The 17539-nt window shown below is 40.8% G+C and overlaps 1 protein-coding gene across 7 annotated transcripts in view; it reads left to right on the top strand.

Moving 5' to 3' along the window:
• LOC307031635 (uncharacterized protein) overlaps positions 1–17539 on the top strand; it is an 82159-nt gene that overhangs the window by 20174 nt on the left and 44446 nt on the right. For 3 of the 7 annotated variants that reach the window (XM_079668887.1, XM_079668888.1, XM_079668889.1), the window contains one exon: positions 3033–5706. In XM_079668887.1, coding sequence (XP_079525013.1) covers positions 3033–4403 — 1371 coding nt within the window. In that variant the 3' untranslated portion in view covers positions 4404–5706. Of the gene's footprint in view, positions 1–3032; positions 5707–13797; positions 16411–16946; positions 17013–17539 lie in introns of those variants that run through there. The other 4 variants (XM_079668886.1, XM_079668885.1, XR_013806018.1 and 1 more) reach the window with 3 other exon arrangements.

Here is a 17539-nt window from a genome sequence, read left to right as displayed (position 1 = left end):
TGGGGCTCCACACAAGATCTCACCCCGTGGGGTCAACATGATCACAACAACGGTGAGCAAAAATCCCAGAACCACACGGGGGGACCTAGTCAATGACCTGCAGAGAGCTGGGTCCAAAGTAACAAAGGCTACCATCAGTAACACACTACGCCGCCAGGAACTCAAATCCTGCAGAGCCAGACGTGTCCCCCTGCTTAAGCCAGTACATGTCCAGGCCCGTCTGAAGTTTGCTAGAGAGCATTTAGATGATCCAGAAGAGGATTGGGAGAATGTCATATGGTCAGATCAGAGGTTGCGTTAACCGAATATATTTTTTAACAATGACGGAAAAATCTAAAAGCAGTCTGTCATTTTGACGGATTAGAACAAACTCGGAACAGCGCCAAAGTTTCCCCGCAGCGAGGCTCCGGTGTTAAGCATGCCTGCCAAAAAGGAAATGAAACCGTTTCCAAACCCAACTTTGCCCTACAAATCATTGAAATGTCTGAGTTTTGGCTTTCCCGCGAGGTGCAGTGGGCATGCATAACATGGGGCTAACAGTTCACAAGCGTGCGCCCCGCCCCCCGTTGACAGTTCACGACTATGCTCTCAGCCACCCACACCCCCGTTGACAGTTCACGTCCGTGCTCTCCCCCCCCCCCCCCCCAAAGAGTGTAAAGGAAGGCCGACGGGTAATACTGAATTTTGACGGACATTTTACGATCCTGTCCGTCAAAATGACGGGCAGTGAACAAGTCTAGCGAAACCTCTGGGTGAGATGAAACCAAAATAGAACTTTTTGGTAAAAACTCAACTAGACGTGTTTGGAGGAGAAAGAATGCTGAGTTGCATCCAAAGAACACCATACCTACTGTGAAACATGGGAGTGGAAACATCATGCTTTGGGGCTGTTTTTCTGCAAAGGGACCAGGACAGGACGACTGATCCGTGTAAAGGAAAGAATGAATGGGGCCATGTATCGTGAGATTTTGAGTGACAACCTCCTTCCATCAGCAAGGGCATTGAAGATGAAACGTGGCTGGGTCTTTCAGCATAACAATGATCCCAAACACACCGCCCGGGCAACGAAGGAGTGGCTTCGTAAGAAACATTTCAAGGTCCTGGAGTGGCCTAGCCAGTCTCCAGATCTCAACCCCATAGAAAATCTTTGGAGGGAGTTGAAAGTCCGTGTTGCCCAGCGACAGCCCCAAAACATCACTGCTCTAGAGGAGATCTGCATGGAGGAATGGGCCACAATACCAGCAACAGTGTGAAAACCTTGTGAAGACTTACAGAAAACGTTTGACCTCTGTCATTGCCAACAAAGGGTATATAACAAAGTATTGAGATGAACTTTGGTTATTGACCAAATACTTATTTTCCACCATAATTTGCAAATAAATTCTTTAAAATGTGATTTTCTGGATTTAAAAAAAAAAACATCTAATTTTGTCTCATAGTTGAGGTATACCTATGATGAAAATTACAGGCCTCTCATATTTTTAAGTGGGAGCACTTGCACAATTGGTGGCTGATTAAATACTTTTTTGCCCCACTGTAACTCTATACCCCTGGCTGAAATGTCCCTAAAATGAAGTCCTAGTTTGCAATATATCTCAAATAATGTATGTATTTCCTAGGAATGTCCCGAAAAAAATATTTTTTTCAAAAATGTTTCATAACACGCTCCGAATCCGAGACACCTGACAACACGCTGTTAAGCAGAAGCGCAGAAAGAGCATACTATTACGATTTATATTTATTTATTGTCTCAGTACTCGAAAACATTAAAACTAAATGTGTCCTCTGTAGGGTAACTGTAGGATCTGCTGTAATGTTGAGGATGTTGATGGCTGGGATGCGTTGCACAAGTTATTATTAGGCTGAGCTACTCAACTTTATGCCATTGCCTTAGCCCCAGATGTTCCCACATTACTCCTATTATTTTCACTATTCGGATAAAATAAAAATAAACTAATATCAAAAATCAATTCGGTTGCTTACTTGCAACTATTTTCCAAGCAAAGTAGGTGCACGTTGTTATCATGTGTAACATTACTGTTTAAACGGCGGATAAAGCAGCTTCATCATGGCAACTTGACAACAGCTAAGCTAGGCTACTACTTACAGCATCCAGGTGACTTTTCAGAGTTGTTGTGCCACCGTGGTAGGCCGGTCTCTTATCGCATATTTGGCACATATTCTTCTTACCGTCGTCCAATTTAAAATGGTCCCACACAGCTGACGTCTTCGGCATTTTGTGGGTGAAGCGAGGTGAAGCGTGCCGTTTGAGTTCGTGACTGAGTGAACGCGATGTCAGGAGCACAGGCGGAGATTGTATATATTTCCGCATTTTAACATTGTAATTCAAAAGTATAAATATAGCATAAGAATATGGATATTCGCCTTTATTAATAGCATACATTTAGAAGAAAAAATAATATTTTTAAAACATTTTTATTTTTTTAAATAAAAAAACGAATATCCGAATAATGAAATTGAAACCCGAATAGTTGGCCAACGAACGAATAGTCGAATATTCGGGTACAGCCCTAGTATTTTCCCACATAAACATAACAGTCTGCAATGAAACAGCTGTCTCCTGTCCGCTCCACTTCCTACTTTCTCCTGCACGAGATACTTTCTCTTTCTTTTCTTTTTTCTCATTGCCCTCTAGGGGCTTCGTACAATGCAAATATTTTATTTTAAAAAGTAAAGTCCTTTCGAGTCATCTGTCTCAAGCCTAAGTCATGTCTCAAGTCATGAATTCAAAGTCAAGTCGAGTCTTTTATCAATGTTAGTCAAGCAAGTCTCAAGTCAAAAAATGTGCGAGTCAAGTCATGTGACTCGAGTCCCCTACCTCTGGTATATACTTTGGTTAGAAGATTGCTGTATTACTGTATCAAATATAATACAAATATAATAAACACAAACAGTTGATAAGTAGTATTTTGTTAACTCAAGGTTTATATTAAGTGAGTTTTTATTGTGTTAACTTGTGTATTTATGCTTTTTAGATTGACTTTCTCTTTTTCTCTGTCCGTCTGTTCTAGAAACCGAAAGGAAGAGAGAGATGTCACAGCTGTCAGCAATGTGACAAATCCTTTACAACATCTGAACATTTAAAGAGCCACATGCGTATTCACACGGGAGAAAAAACTTACAGCTGTGAAGAGTGTGGGAAAGTGTTCACTACATCAAGTAATCTCAAAAAACATCACCGTATTCACACTGGAGAAAAACCGTACAGCTGTGAAGAGTGTGGGAAAGTGTTCACTACATCAGATAATCTCAAAAAACATCACCGTATTCACACGGGAGAAAAACCGTATAGCTGTGAAGAGTGTGGGACAACTTTCACTACATCAGGTGCTCTCAAATCACATCAACGTATTCATACTGGAGAAAAAGCGTACAGCTGTGAAGAGTGTGGGAAAACGTTCACTACATCAGGTAATCTCAATAAACATCACCGTATTCACACTGGAGAAAAACCGTACTGGTGTGAAGAGTGTGGAACAACTTTCACTACATCAAGTCATCTAAAAAAACATCACCGTATTCACACTGGAGAAAAACCGTACAGCTGTGAAGAGTGTGGGAAAACGTTCACTACATCAGATGCTCTCACATCACATCACCGTATTCATACTGGAGAAAAACCGTACTGGTGTGAAGAGTGTGGGACAACTTTCATTCAATCAGGTAATCTCAAAGCACATCAACGTATTCATACTGGTGAAAAACCATACAGCTGTGAAGAGTGTGGGAAAATGTTCAATTCATCAAGTAATCTCAAAAAACATCACCGTATTCACACTGGAGAAAAACCGTACTGGTGTGAAGAGTGTGGGAAAATGTTCACTACATCAACTCATCTCAAATTACATCAACTTATTCATACTGGTGAAAAACCATACAGCTGTGAAGAGTGTGGGAAAAAGTACACTAAATCAGGTGCTCTCAAAAGACATCAACATATTCATATTGGTGAAAAACCGTACAGCTGTGAAGAGTGTGGGAAAACGTTCACTACATCAGATGCTCTCAGATCACATCACCGTATTCATACTGGAGAAAAACCATACAGCTGTGAAGAGTGTGGAAAAACGTTCACTACATTAGATGCTCTCAAAAAACATCACCGTAGTCACACTGGAGAAAAACCGTACAGCTGTGAAGAGTGTGGAAAAACGTTCACTCAATCAGGTCATCTCAAAACACATCAACGTATTCATACTGGAGAAAAACCGTACAGCTGTGATGTGTGTGGGACAACTTTCACTACATCAAGTACTCTCACATCACATCACCGTATTCACACTGGAGAAAAACCGTACTGGTGTGAAGATTGTGGGAAAACTTTCGCTCAATCAGGTGCTCTCAAATCACATCTTCGTGTTCACACACTCTTAAAACCATAGTGGTGTTAAGAGTGTGGGAAAACTTTTTCTTAAAGTCCATCAGCGAGTTTCACTGTTCATTAATCTGCATAGTTTCTCCAATAATCTGTTTGTTTAATAAATATTGTGACTTTAAACTTTGATAGGGATGTTTTTGATAGTTCCTGTTGAGTTAGTAGTCTGTTCTGGTCTAAAAGAACCAATGATTCATGTATCTAGAACATACGATGTTTTCCAGTGTTTCCCCTATATACAAATAGTGGCGGCGCAGCGCCGCTGCTGAAATATGAGCGCCGCTGCTAGGGGGCGCCAGCCAGGTACCCAAAAAAAAAGAAAAAAATGTCTTTACTTTTTTTTCTTTTCTTAAAATAATAATAAGTGGCGACCCTTTTTCATTTTTGATTGTTTGTTAGGTGGATTTATAGTATTTGTGTTACTGTATGTTCAATAAAGGTGTATTTTTGCTAAATCTTGAGACATTGCCACTGTATGTACTAGGGGTTTCAACAACTAATCGACTAGTTGACTAGTCGACTACCTTTACCACTAGTCGGCGCTGTAGGCCCTAGTCGACTAGTTGTGGAAAAAAATGGAGGTAAACGAGGTGCTGCAAAATGCTACAAAACACGTCCGACATTCTTATGTATGGCAGTACTTCAACGAAGATGTAACCAACTCCACAGTGAAGTGTCAGTTGTGTACAGCTGTACTGAAGTACAATACAAATGCATCTGCTATGCGCAACCATCTGAAGATGAAACACCCGCTGCCGACAGCTAGCACTAGCAGTAATGCTAGTACCAGTGAGCAACGGACCGGCGTCAGCACTGAACAGAGGCAAACGAACAGCAAGAAAACACGGGTCAACAGTGATGCGGATGATGAGCTACGGGATTACTGCCAGCGGACACCGCATATCCCCACAATGGATAATCCACTGGAGTGGTGGGCAGAAAACGTGCACCGCTTCCCCCGCTTTCGAGGAGCTACCTGGCTATTCCAGCCACAAGCACCCCGAGTGAGAGGGTTTTTTCCCTGGCAGGCAACACTGTCACCCGAAAGCGGTCAAGCCTCCTTCCCTCACATGTCGATGCGTTGGTGTTCAAACCAAAAATATGGAAAGGTGGACGTTATCGTGGAGGACAGCGAATAAAGTGTTGCGCACTGGATTTACGTGGCATTTATGTAAACAAGAGTTTTTTGCTGTCGATTTTGGTGAGTCCAGTTACTGTTTGTTATTTACTCAGCCATGTAACACAAATTAAAATGCAGTGTTTAATGTTACTGTATGAGTTCCAATATAAAATACAGTTGTAAACCTCTCTTTGTGTGTCTCTATTATGACGTAACGACTAGTCGACTAGACGACTACTATTTTGAAAAACTAGTCGACTAGTAAATATTGGTAGTTGTGAAACCCCTAGTATGTACTAACCAGGGCCAATTTCTGGCATAGGCGACACAGGCGGTCGCCTAGGGCGCCAGATCTGGGGGGCGCTGCGCTGGTAGCTCTGGGAGGGAAAAAACATTTTTGACCGTTGGCGCTCATCCAAATGTTCGGCCTTGATGTCACAACATTCATAATTAAGTAAATGTAACACCCTTTTCACCCCGGTTGCACGTTTAATTTGCCCTGTACGGTGGGCGCTGTAAGTGATGAAAGCGGGGGATGTGGGCTTATCAGGTGCCCGCAGCGTACAGCCAAAGTGCGGAGGAGAGCTCTCCTGTCAGGCTCAGTGAGGTAAAGGACTCTGAGTGTTTAGATAGTTAATTTTAGTCTAAGTTATCTCAGTGGGTCTCAAACGTTTTGACCACAAATTATGTAAACACATATTTCCAAGGCACTCCTTTATAATTATTAGGATAAATAAAAACAGGTTTGAAATCATTCCAATGTATACTATAGGACAGTAAACCAAAAATATTGTTTAAAGTTCGAGAGATACAAAATTATGCATAAATAAATAAATGTTAACTAGGTAAAAATAAGATATGAATGAACAACAAAAATAAAATAAGCTACATTTATTTGTTATTGGCTATGGTAGGTTATTTGTTATGTTCATATACTTATTTGATTATTAAAATGTAAACCGATCTTTTTCATATGGGCGTTTTAGAGTTGTACCCCCTAGATCAGGTCTCTAGTAATTGTGTGTTCAAAGTGCACCAGATTGAAGCATTTTACTGTAAAATGTTCAAAAAAAATCTTCCCGGGGGAGCATACCCCCGGACCCCCCTAGAGGATGTGATGTCCACCCCCCAATTCAAACATGTTCATACAATACTGAATACATTTGAAGCCATTTTCACGTCTATTACCTGTCAATAAGTTTCTGTTTTTGCAGTGTATTTGTCTTTTGTAGAGATTTTTCAGTTATTCTTTACATATAAAATGTCGCCTAAAATCTCACCTAGGGCAGCAAATTGTCTAGAACCGGCCCCAGTACTAGGCCTCAAGAGCCTTTCTTGTGCTGACACATAGAAACAAATTGGCGGTGCGCACCTTGCACGCGCACACACTAAAACATTCCACGCGCTCCGAGCTCACATTATGCTGGGCTCACGTGCCTTAGCACCGCTGCTATGACTCCATCCTAGGGGAAACACTGTTTTCAGTTTGATCCTATTCTCTTGTTAAAGTGATCAGACAACCAAAAATAAAATGGCCTTAGAAACAGACTCGCAACCCTGGATATATTTTGTTTTTTGCAGCATATTATAAACATGTCATTCCCTTATTTTCAAATACCACAGGTTGTGTAGTGATGTATTTGAGGTGTACTGTCAAATCAAATAAAATCAAAGTTTACTTATAAAGCACGTTTAAAAGCGATTTTTGGTCGGTCCAAGGTGCTATAAATGTAATAAATACTACAATCACATAAAAACACATTACTACAATCACAATCAAAAACAATAAATTACAACAAATATATAAAAATCACAGGGAAAAGTCAGGAGTCGTGCTCCGCTCTGACTAAAAGGCCAGGGAGAAGAACTGTGTTTTAAGAGTAGATTTAAAAACTGCTAGGGTCTGGGCCGACCTCACATGGAGGGGCAGAGTGTTCCAGAGCCTAGGGCCAGCTGCTGAGAAGGCTCGGTGCCCTCGGGTTTTGAGCGTGGTCTTGGGCACTATCAGCAGCAGCTGGTCAGCAGACCTTAAAGCTCTGGCTGGGGTGTAGCGCTGGAGGAGTTCAGCTATATAGGCTGGAGCCAGCCCATTTAGTGCTTTAAAAACAAATAAAAGGATTTTAAAATCAATTCTGAACCGAATTGGAAGCCATTGCAGTGAGACCAGAATTGGGGTGATGTGGTCACGCTTTTTGTGGCCAGTCAGAAGACGTGCAGCTGCGTTCTGCACTAGCTGCAGGCGTTTAATTGACGCCTGGTCCATACCCATGTACAGAGCGTTGCAGTAGTCCAACCTCGAGGTAACAAAGGCGTTAATAACCCTTTCCAGGTTTTTAAAAGATAAAAACGACTTGGTCTTGGCCAATAGTCGTATTTTAAAAAAGCAGGTTTTGAATACGCTGCTGAACTGCTTATCGAATTTAAAAGCGCTATTGAAGGTCACTCCAAGGTTCGTGACAGAGGGGAGGATATTATTTTAGTAGTTATTCCATGCAAAGAGAACAGGTGTAGCTCCTTTCTTTACTCTGTTCAGTCCTCCAGCTGTGACCAATAAGTCTCCATGTCGAAAATGCCAACTACACACACGGGTATTTTTTGTGGGGCTGAAATTGTCCCTACGGACCTTGATCAGCCACTCAGCCTTTAACTCAGCATCAATAGGAAATTAATGCAAACTTATCTCCCGATTATAATGGGACGAATTTGTACAAAGGGGCACACAGCAATGTAGTGCCGACTTTCTTACCCGCTGGAAGGCCAATCGCTTTTCTTTACCTCTCATCATCGATGCTATCTATCGCTAACTATATCGCTATCTGTATGCTATCTATCTTGCTATCTATATATCTATCTCTATCTCTCTCTCTATCTATCTATCTATCTATCTATCGCTATCTACCCGCTCAACCACTCCACACCGTAGACCGGAAGTTTACAACCGCACACCCAGCCGCCGGAAGTTGATAGACGCCATTTTGTGCAACTAGCCCATAGTTACAAGGGTATGGAATGATAGAGGACCTATAGATATAGTAAATTATTATAAACGCACTTTTTGGAGGCAATATTGCAATAGTATTGGAAGTGAAGTAGGGCTGCACGATTTTGGGAAAAAATGTAATATTGCGATTGCGATTCGATTTGCGATATTTGTTTTTAAGTGACCCAATGGACGTTTATTGTGAAATGCAGCCATATCTCCGGCTAGGAAGGTCGCATCAACATGCTACTAAACTTACATGAAATGTCCGTTGGGTTGCTTTAAAGCCAAGCTTCAGTTTAAGATTCACCCTGTAATAGATGTACAACATGTGATGGAGCATTACTAACCTGACTCAGATGGTTTGATTCACCAAACCATCTAGGAAAGCTCCATTGGAAGCCATTTTGGAAAAGGCAGGCACTTTCAAAAAAATTTGGCAGATGATTGGATCAATCTGTCTATCACCTGCTATCATGGGCCACTTCTGATTGGTTAACAATGGCTTCTACATGTGGAGCACAGCACTTCTGTTTGGTGTGGATGAATGACACACATGAACAAAAAAAAAAACACAAAATCAATTTTTTTTTGAAAAAAATCGCAGGCTTTGCGATTTCATAATCGCATCATTTAAAATCGCGATTTCGATTTAAAATCGATTAATCGTTCAGCCCTAAAGAGAAGTACAGCTTGCAGATGTTTGGGGCATGATTAGGAGAATGGAGGGAATTCGAAGGAATTATGAGTTGCCAGTTTTGAGCAGAGGGGACTAAATGGCTGTCACAAACTTAGGAAAGGCGGAACTTCTAGCTCAAACATTTAGGAAAGTTCATAGTTCAGATAACCTTACAGAGGAAGCCAGGCAGTGCAGAAATAATACACGAATGGAAAACCCGAGAATATTGGATAGAGTAGAAGCGTTAGGAGATCAGTTGGACCTGCATTTTAGTATGTTTGAGTTGAGAAGAGCAATTATTAGTGCTCGTCAAACCACTCCTGGGAAAGATGGTGTTTGTTACAAAATGCTGGAACACATGACAGATAACACTCTAGTCATTGTGTTAAGGTTGTTTAATAGGGTGTGGTATTCTGGCCAACTTCCTTCAGTGTGGAAACAAGCGATAATAGTGCCCATCCTAAAGCCAGGGAAAGACCCTTCAGATCCATCTAGCTACAGGCCTATTGCCCTGACATCTCATTTATGCAAAATCATGGAAAGAATGGTTACAGAAAGGTTAACGTATATCTTAGAAAGTAAAGCTCTGTTATCCCCATATCAAAGTGGGTTCCGTAGGGGTCGGAATACAATGGATTCTATATTGTGCTTAGAATAAGACATCAGGAAAGCACAGACCAACAAGGAAGTAGTGATTGCAGTCTTCTTTGATATTGAAAAGGCTTATGACATGCTCTGGAAGGAAGGACTACTAATCAAGTTAAAATCATTGGAAATTGGTGGTAAAGCATATATTTGGGTTATTCATTTTTTACTGGACAGGAAAATACAAGTAAGAGTAGGTGCAGAATATTCAAGTGTTTATGCTGTGGAAAATGGTACTCCGCAAGGTAGTGTGTGTAGTCCGTTGCTGTTCAATATAATGATTCATGACATTTTTAATCAAGTTGATCCAAGTGTGGGAAAATCTTTGTATGCAGATGATGGGACTTTGTGGGCAAAACGCCGCAATGTAGCACATGTTGGAAAGAAAATACAAACTGCAATAGTTGAAGTGGAGAAATTGACAAATAAATGGGGATTCAAACTGTCAGTAGCTAAGACGCAGGTCATTTGTTTTACAAAACGGCATAACATTGCTCCTATATCGTTCAAATTGTATGAGCAACCTCTTGAACAGGTTGATACAATAAGATTTATTGTTGTTTGGTTTGACAGAAAGCTAACATGGAGCAATCATATCGGAAAAGTTCTAAATAAATGCAAAAAGGTCAACAATGTACTTCGGTGTTTGGCGGGACAGGAGTGGGGAGCGAGTAGGTCATCACTTCTGAATATATATTGGGCACTCATGAGACCTGTATTCGATTATGGGTGTATAGCGTTCATGGCGGCAGCAGAATCAAACCTTAAAAAACTGGATGTCCTACAAGCTCAGGCCCTGAGAATTTGTAGTGGAGCTTTTAAAACATCTCCAGTATCAGCAATACAGGTGGAAATGGGAGACATGCCTTTAAGGATAAGAAGAGTGAAGTTAATGTTGGCATACTGGGTAAACCTTCAGGGGCATGGTGATAGTCATCCTGCGAAAAGTATTTTTGAAAGACTGCTGGGAGCACAATGAGTCACATTTAACATGTTTTGGATGGATTGGTGATGTTAAAGCAGCAAGTATAGGTTTGAATCAAATACAGTATTGCCCCACAGTTCCAATCTCGTCCATTCCACCCTGGTTGTTCCCATTGCCAAGTGTAGACCTCAATATACAAAAAGAGTTGAAGGAAAAGAAAGAACTACCAGTATGGCGCATAGTCCAGAATTATTTTTGCAAGATATCAGTCAGACTCAACAATCATATTTACAGATGGTTCCAAAGATCCAGAGACAGGGCGTGTAGGGGCAGCAGTATATATCCCAGTGAGTAATACACATATAAATAAAAGGGTAACAGACCATGTGTCAGTATACACCACAGAGTTGTTGGCATTGGTACTGTCATTGAAATGGATAGAGGAGAAAGAAATACATAATACTGTAATTGCATCCGACAGCTTTTCCGCATTATCGAGTATACGATCAGGCAGATCTTCATCTAGAATGGACATAATAAATGAAGTATTTCTAATTTGATATACAATGCAAATCAAAGGCATAGCAACTCGTTTCATCTGGGTTGCTGCTCATGTTGGTGTGGAGGGTAATGAACAGGTGGATATTCTGGCCAAACAAACACTCAGAAGTATGAACATAGACATACAAGTTCCACTCAGTAAAGCGGAGGTTAAAACATTCATACAGAAATATGCACAAACAACATGGCAAGAACATTGGGACCTTAGTGATACAGGAAGACATCTTTATAACATTCAAAGGTATGTGGGGGATGGAAGGAAGGTGGGGTTTAAAAGAAGGGAGGAAAATGTCATTTCTCGGATTAGAATAGGTCACACAGGGCTCAATCATACATTAAGTATAATAGGAAAGCATCCAACCGGAAAGTGTATACACTGCAGCCAGCCAGAAACTGTTGAGCATGTTTTACGGCTTTGCAGGAAATACTCAGAGACATGTGCTTTTCCAGACACTGAAGAAAGCAACATTCCATGACTTGTCGCTATCAGGGCTGTTAGGGAAAACATCAGGCAATATATATTGTGAGATTATTTCGTTTCTAAGAGGAATTGATCAATTTAAAATAATCTAGAGTTATGGTTCTTTGTTTTGTTTTGTTGCTTTTGTTTCTTGTTTTCTGCTTAGGCTCTTGTCCACACTCCAGTCCAGTTGGTGGCGGTAATGCACCTACAAGTTGGTTTGCAAACCGCCAATAAACACGGAAGAAGAAGAAGAAGAAGAAGAAAAACCGAGAGAAGAAAAAGAAAAGAAGAAGAAGAGGAAGAGGTTTCATTAAGTGTATTTACACCTGTTAGCTTAGCTTAGTAGCAGAGAATGAGAACGTGAAGGAGAAGAGACAGGATAATAGGTCAGCTCTTGATGTGGAATTTACAATGTCAGAACTCAAAATAGCCTTACAAGGTACAGGATATACAGCCCCAGGACAAGACCAGCTATGCTATGCTATGTTTAGACAGTTACCTATGGAAACTATGAAAATGGTGCTGAGTCTTTTCAATAAAATCTGGAGAGAAGGAGATATGCCAAGTGTGTGGAAAACAGCAATCGTGCTACCATTCAATAAGCCAATAGCTCTTACATCACACCTATGTAAATGGATGGAAAAGATCATTGTCCGTAGGCTCTCACATGTACTGGAACAGAAAGGGCTGCTGAGTAGTTTTCAGAGCGGATTTCGTAAAGGGCGGTCCACAATAGGTGCGTTAGTAAGAGTGAGTAACGATGTGGAAAAAACATTGAAAATGAAAGAGATAATGGCAATAGTGTACTTTGACATTGAAAAGGCGTATGACTCTATGTGGAGGGATGGGCTACTGATCAAATTGGGTAGAATGGGTATTGGAGGGAGAATGTTCAATTGGGTAAGGGCCTTTTTAACAGACAGGACATTTAGAGTAAAGGTTGGAGCAGATATTTCCAACTATTTTGAAATAGAAAATGGTATTCCCCAAGTGGGTGCAGTCAGTCAAATATTATTTAACATCATGATTAATTATATATTTACATGCAAAATGCAAAAAGTATAACATTTATTGCGAGCTGTAGTTGGATGCAACTGGGGGGCGCAGATAAACAAGCATTAATAGACATTTAAAGATCAATTATGAGGTCCACAATAGACTATGGTTGTATAGTATATGGAGCAGCAGCAAAAACATCGCTTTTAAAAACTAACAGAATACAATATAAAGCATTGCGGCTGTGTATTGGAGCAATAAAGTCATCCCCTATTAATGCAGTTCTGATCGAAGCAGGAGAGACACCTCTGGAGATCAGAAGAGAGAGGCTTGCTCTGTCATACTGGGTCAGACTACAAGGTAGTGGAAAAGAAAATATTTCAAACAGAATATTACAGGATTGCTGGGAATATGCAAAATTCCAGTCATGTGGGTTTGGCTGGATGAGTGAGGAAAGAACGAGGGCATATGGAGTGGAGAATATCACGTTTGCCAAAGCAACCCCATTTAGCAGTGTTCCCCCATGGCTGTTCCCAGAAGCTAAAATAGATGTGAGTATCATAGAAAGGAAAAAAGAGTGGCAAATAAATGAAGTGGGAATTAAAACGAGTATCTGAATGAAAAGTATTACAATTACCTACAAATGTATACAGATGGCTCTAACAACAAGGAAGAGCGTGTTGGAGTTGGCATATACATCCCAGACTTTAAAATATCTATTTTAAAAAGAACATCTGATCAATTATCAGTGTATACAGCAGAAATGCTTGCTGTAATAATAGGATTGCAGTGGGTTGAAGAGGTCAGACCAGATAGGGTGGTGATTCATTGTCCATATTACAAAGCATACAATCAACAACAACTACTAGGGAAGACATTCTCATAGAACTGAATCATAGCCTGTTAAGACTGCACAGAAGCGGCATAGATCTGCAGTTCTGCTGGGTGCCTGCTCATGAGGGGGGGAAAGGGAACAAGTGTGCTTGAGGGGGTGAAAGGGAACGAGTGTGCATGAGGGGGGGAAAGGGAACGAGTACGCATGAGGGGGTGAAAGGGAACGAGTGTGCATGAGGGGGTGAAAGGGAACGAGTGTGCTGATAAATTAGCAAAAAGTGCACAACAAAAGCAAATAACATTACCAGTTCAACTTGGTAAAGGAGAAGGAAAAGCAGTCATTAAGAAGAAAGGGATGGAGATCTGGCAGAAAGAAAGACCAGAAAGGCAAGGACTATCACAAAGTACAAAAGGCAATTACAATTAATATTCATAAAGAAAGAAACAGAAGGGAGGAAATCATGATGGCTAGACTCCGAATAAATCACACGGCTTTGAATGGTACGCTGTATATCATGGGGAAAAGTGACAGTAACAAGTCTGGGAACTGTGCAGTAAAAGAAGATGTAGAACATATCTTGTTACACTGTGACATCTATAAAGCTGAAAGAGAAAAACTAAAGGATGAAGTTTTAGAGGCAGAGAGGGAGTGGAGTCTGGTTGGTGTTTTGGGAACAAAAGGAGAGGGAGTAAGAGCTACCAGAAAGGCACTGTTTCAATTCTTGAGTGAAACTGGGGTAGGAAAAATAATGTAACATTAGGTCAGGAAAGATCATAGATTTGTTTTTTGTTTTATTTATTTCATGGTTGTATTGATTTATTTATTTGTATTTTATTTTTGATTAGAGCATAAGTTAAAGAGTTGGAATGATGTGATGAGACATACTCATGGACAGTAGGTGGCGGTATGCACCTTTTAAGTTGTTTGCAATCCGCTAAAAAGCAAGAGAAGAAGAAGAAGAAAAGCAAGAGAAGAAGAAGAAGAATAAACCGAGAGAAGAAGAAGAAGAAGAAAAAGAAGAAGAAGAAGAAGAAGAAGAAGAAGAGGTTGTGAGTGGATTAAACACACGCAGAGGTTTCATTAAGTGTATTTACACCTGTTGGCTTAGTTTACAGTTAATCACGAATCAGAAGTTATCTTTTTTAACACAGCTGTAATATTGGAAGAAAGAAACTCACAAAAAAACTTTAAAAATGTGCGCCAAAAATAGTCTCAAATTATCTTTAAATAAAGGCTAAAAGCTATTGGCTAACAGCTAAAGTCTAAAAGCCATCGGTTAACAGCTACAGTCTAAAAGCTAAAGTCTAACATGCAACGTCTAAAAGCTATCGGTTAACAGCTAAAGTCTTAAAGCTAACGGCTAACAGCTAACAGCTAACAGCTACAGTTGTTATTCCAGTTCGGGTCTGGGTGAGTAACAGTTGATTTGTAATGCTAAGCTGACTTTATTTTAGTTATTTATTACACCAGTTGTCTTTAAGACAGTTTGAGTTGTTGTGTTGGTGCTCTTTACCATAGATATAGTTTTAAATATATGCTTATTTTTCCCATTGAAGTTTTCAATATATAGCATTTTTCCCATTGAAATGAATGGGGGTTCTTCAGTTAGCAGCTAACGCTAAGCTAAGCGACGGTTTAGCTCATTAGATAAATAGATATACTTTATTAAAATAATTATTTACCTTAAACTTAGAAATGATTGTGTCACAGCAGAAGTGTTTTCAGGCATTACGCAAGTTAAGCATATTTAAAAGATACAATAAGATATAATAAAAATGAAGCATTAGCAGCAAGTTTACACACGGGACACATATCACTAGAGTATCTAAAGAATACACAATATACAGAAAATACTGTATACATGGAGTACATTAAACAGTCTTACTTGCTAATGTTTGCTTTCTGTGTTAACTTAGTGATAGTTAATGACACAGATAGCGTTATAACCGTGGTTCAAACAACCGTTAATGTCACTTTCTATGTGAATAAAGTCATTTTAATCAAATAAAAGTGAACAAACTGTAAATTAGAATGTAAGTTGCGACACAGATTATGATGAATTATATCTAAATATTTGTATTGTATTAATAATAATTTATACAGAAAACCAACTTGTTATCGTAATGGTTAAAGTCATTTGCATGTAATGTTAATAACTATCTGACCTTTCTATCATTTTCTCCTCTGCTTAACATCACATTTACTAAATGGATCAATTTGGAACATGTTTACGTCACAGCAGCATAGATGAGACAAGGCACTGCACATGATGTGATAAAACACTAAATATAAGCATCTAAAAATGGAACATATCATTGAATAAACCTTTTGAATTCCTCCTCTTAACTCCTGACAGTTTTCCACCTGAAGCAGCTCTGTGGTCTTCATCAGGACCCAGTGTCCCCAGAGAGGACCTGAAGCAGCTCTGTGGTCTTCATCAGGACCCAGTGTCCCCAGAGAGGACCTGAAGCAGCTCTGTGGTCTTCATCAGGACCCAGTGTCCCCAGAGAGGACCTGAAGCAGCTCTGTGGTCTTCATCAGGACCCAGTGTCCCCAGAGAGGACCTGAAGCAGCTCTGTGGTCTTCATCAGGACCCATAGTCCCCATAGAGGACCTGAAACAGCTCTGTGGTCTTCATCAGGACCCAGTGTTCCCAGAGAAGACGGGAAGCAGCTCTATGGTCTTCATCAGGACCCAGTGTTCCCAGAGAAGACCTGAAGCAGCTCTATGGTCTTCATCAGGACCCAGTGTCCCCAGAGAAGACCTGAAGCAGCTCTGTGGTCTTCTCAGTGTTTCCAGCTTAAAAGAAGGTGTGTGTGTGTGTGTGTGTGTGTGTGTGTGTGTGTGTGTGTGTGTGTGTGTGTGTGTGTGTGTGTGTGTGTGTGTGTGTGTGTGTGTGTGTGTGTGTGTGTGTGTGTGTGTGTGTGTGTGTGTGTGTGTGTGTGTGTGTGTGTGTGTGTGTGTGTGTGTGTGTGTGTGTGTGTGTGTGTGTGTGTGTGTGTGTAACTCCTTTATGTTACAGGATGAATCCTCAGTTTATTGACTTGTTGTTTCTAGTCTCCTCCTGACTTACAGAGTCCTGGAGCTGTGAGTTTCTCCTCTTCAGTGAAGCAGCTTTATTACTGTCTCCTGTTGTCGCAGACAAAGTAGCATTACATGGAAATATTCAAGTAAAGTAAAAGTACCTCTAAATAGTACTTAAGTACAGTACTTGAGTAAATGTACTTAGTTAATTCTCACCTCTGCTATGAACCTACGAAGTAGCTGTAGATTAGTTTTGTTGTGTCTGTCGGTTGTATTGAGTTGTCTTGTTTTGTGTCAGCTGTAGTTGTGTTGATTATTTCAGAGACCCATCCGGAGAAGGAGAACTGAGAGCAGCATGGAGGAGAACAAAGAGACCCCTGGAGCTCAGGTCAGTGTGCACTTCCTCACAATATATTTCTAATTCCAGCGTTTCCGCCAGGCGGGCGTCTTGCCGTCATTTGACGCCCTTATTCAGCTCGGAACGCCCTGAACTCGAGCCGAGGGCGTCCAAAAGAGTTTTTATCGCTTGAAGTGACGAAAAAGGACAAGGACATCCCTCTGTTGGAGGGGCAAAGGAGTCTGGTGGGATTCTTTTCACCGCCAGCAAAGCGTGTTCCTGTGCTAGTGGAGCACGCGCGTGAACTGCGAGCGCCGGAGCCTCGCAGCGGCGAAACTGAGGCTCTGGTAAACTGTGTTAACGTGAAGATCCGTTTGGGAGCCGAAAGAGCCGGCTCTTCTTAGTGAGCCGAGCCAAATGATCCGACTCACTAAAAACAGCCGGGATTCCTATCACTAATACGTAAAGAGATAGTATCTATAAGGGACGGCTCAATTCAAAATTCAAGTCCAGGGTTTCCCACACATAGACTTTACTTGGGCCGTCCAGGTTTAACGGCCACCAAAGTATATTTCCCG

The sequence above is a fragment of the Notothenia rossii genome (assembly GCF_949606895.1).
Source record: "Notothenia rossii genome assembly, chromosome: 3".
Taxonomy (NCBI): domain Eukaryota; kingdom Metazoa; phylum Chordata; class Actinopteri; order Perciformes; family Nototheniidae; genus Notothenia; species Notothenia rossii.
This window is presented reverse-complemented; position numbering and strand designations above follow the sequence as displayed.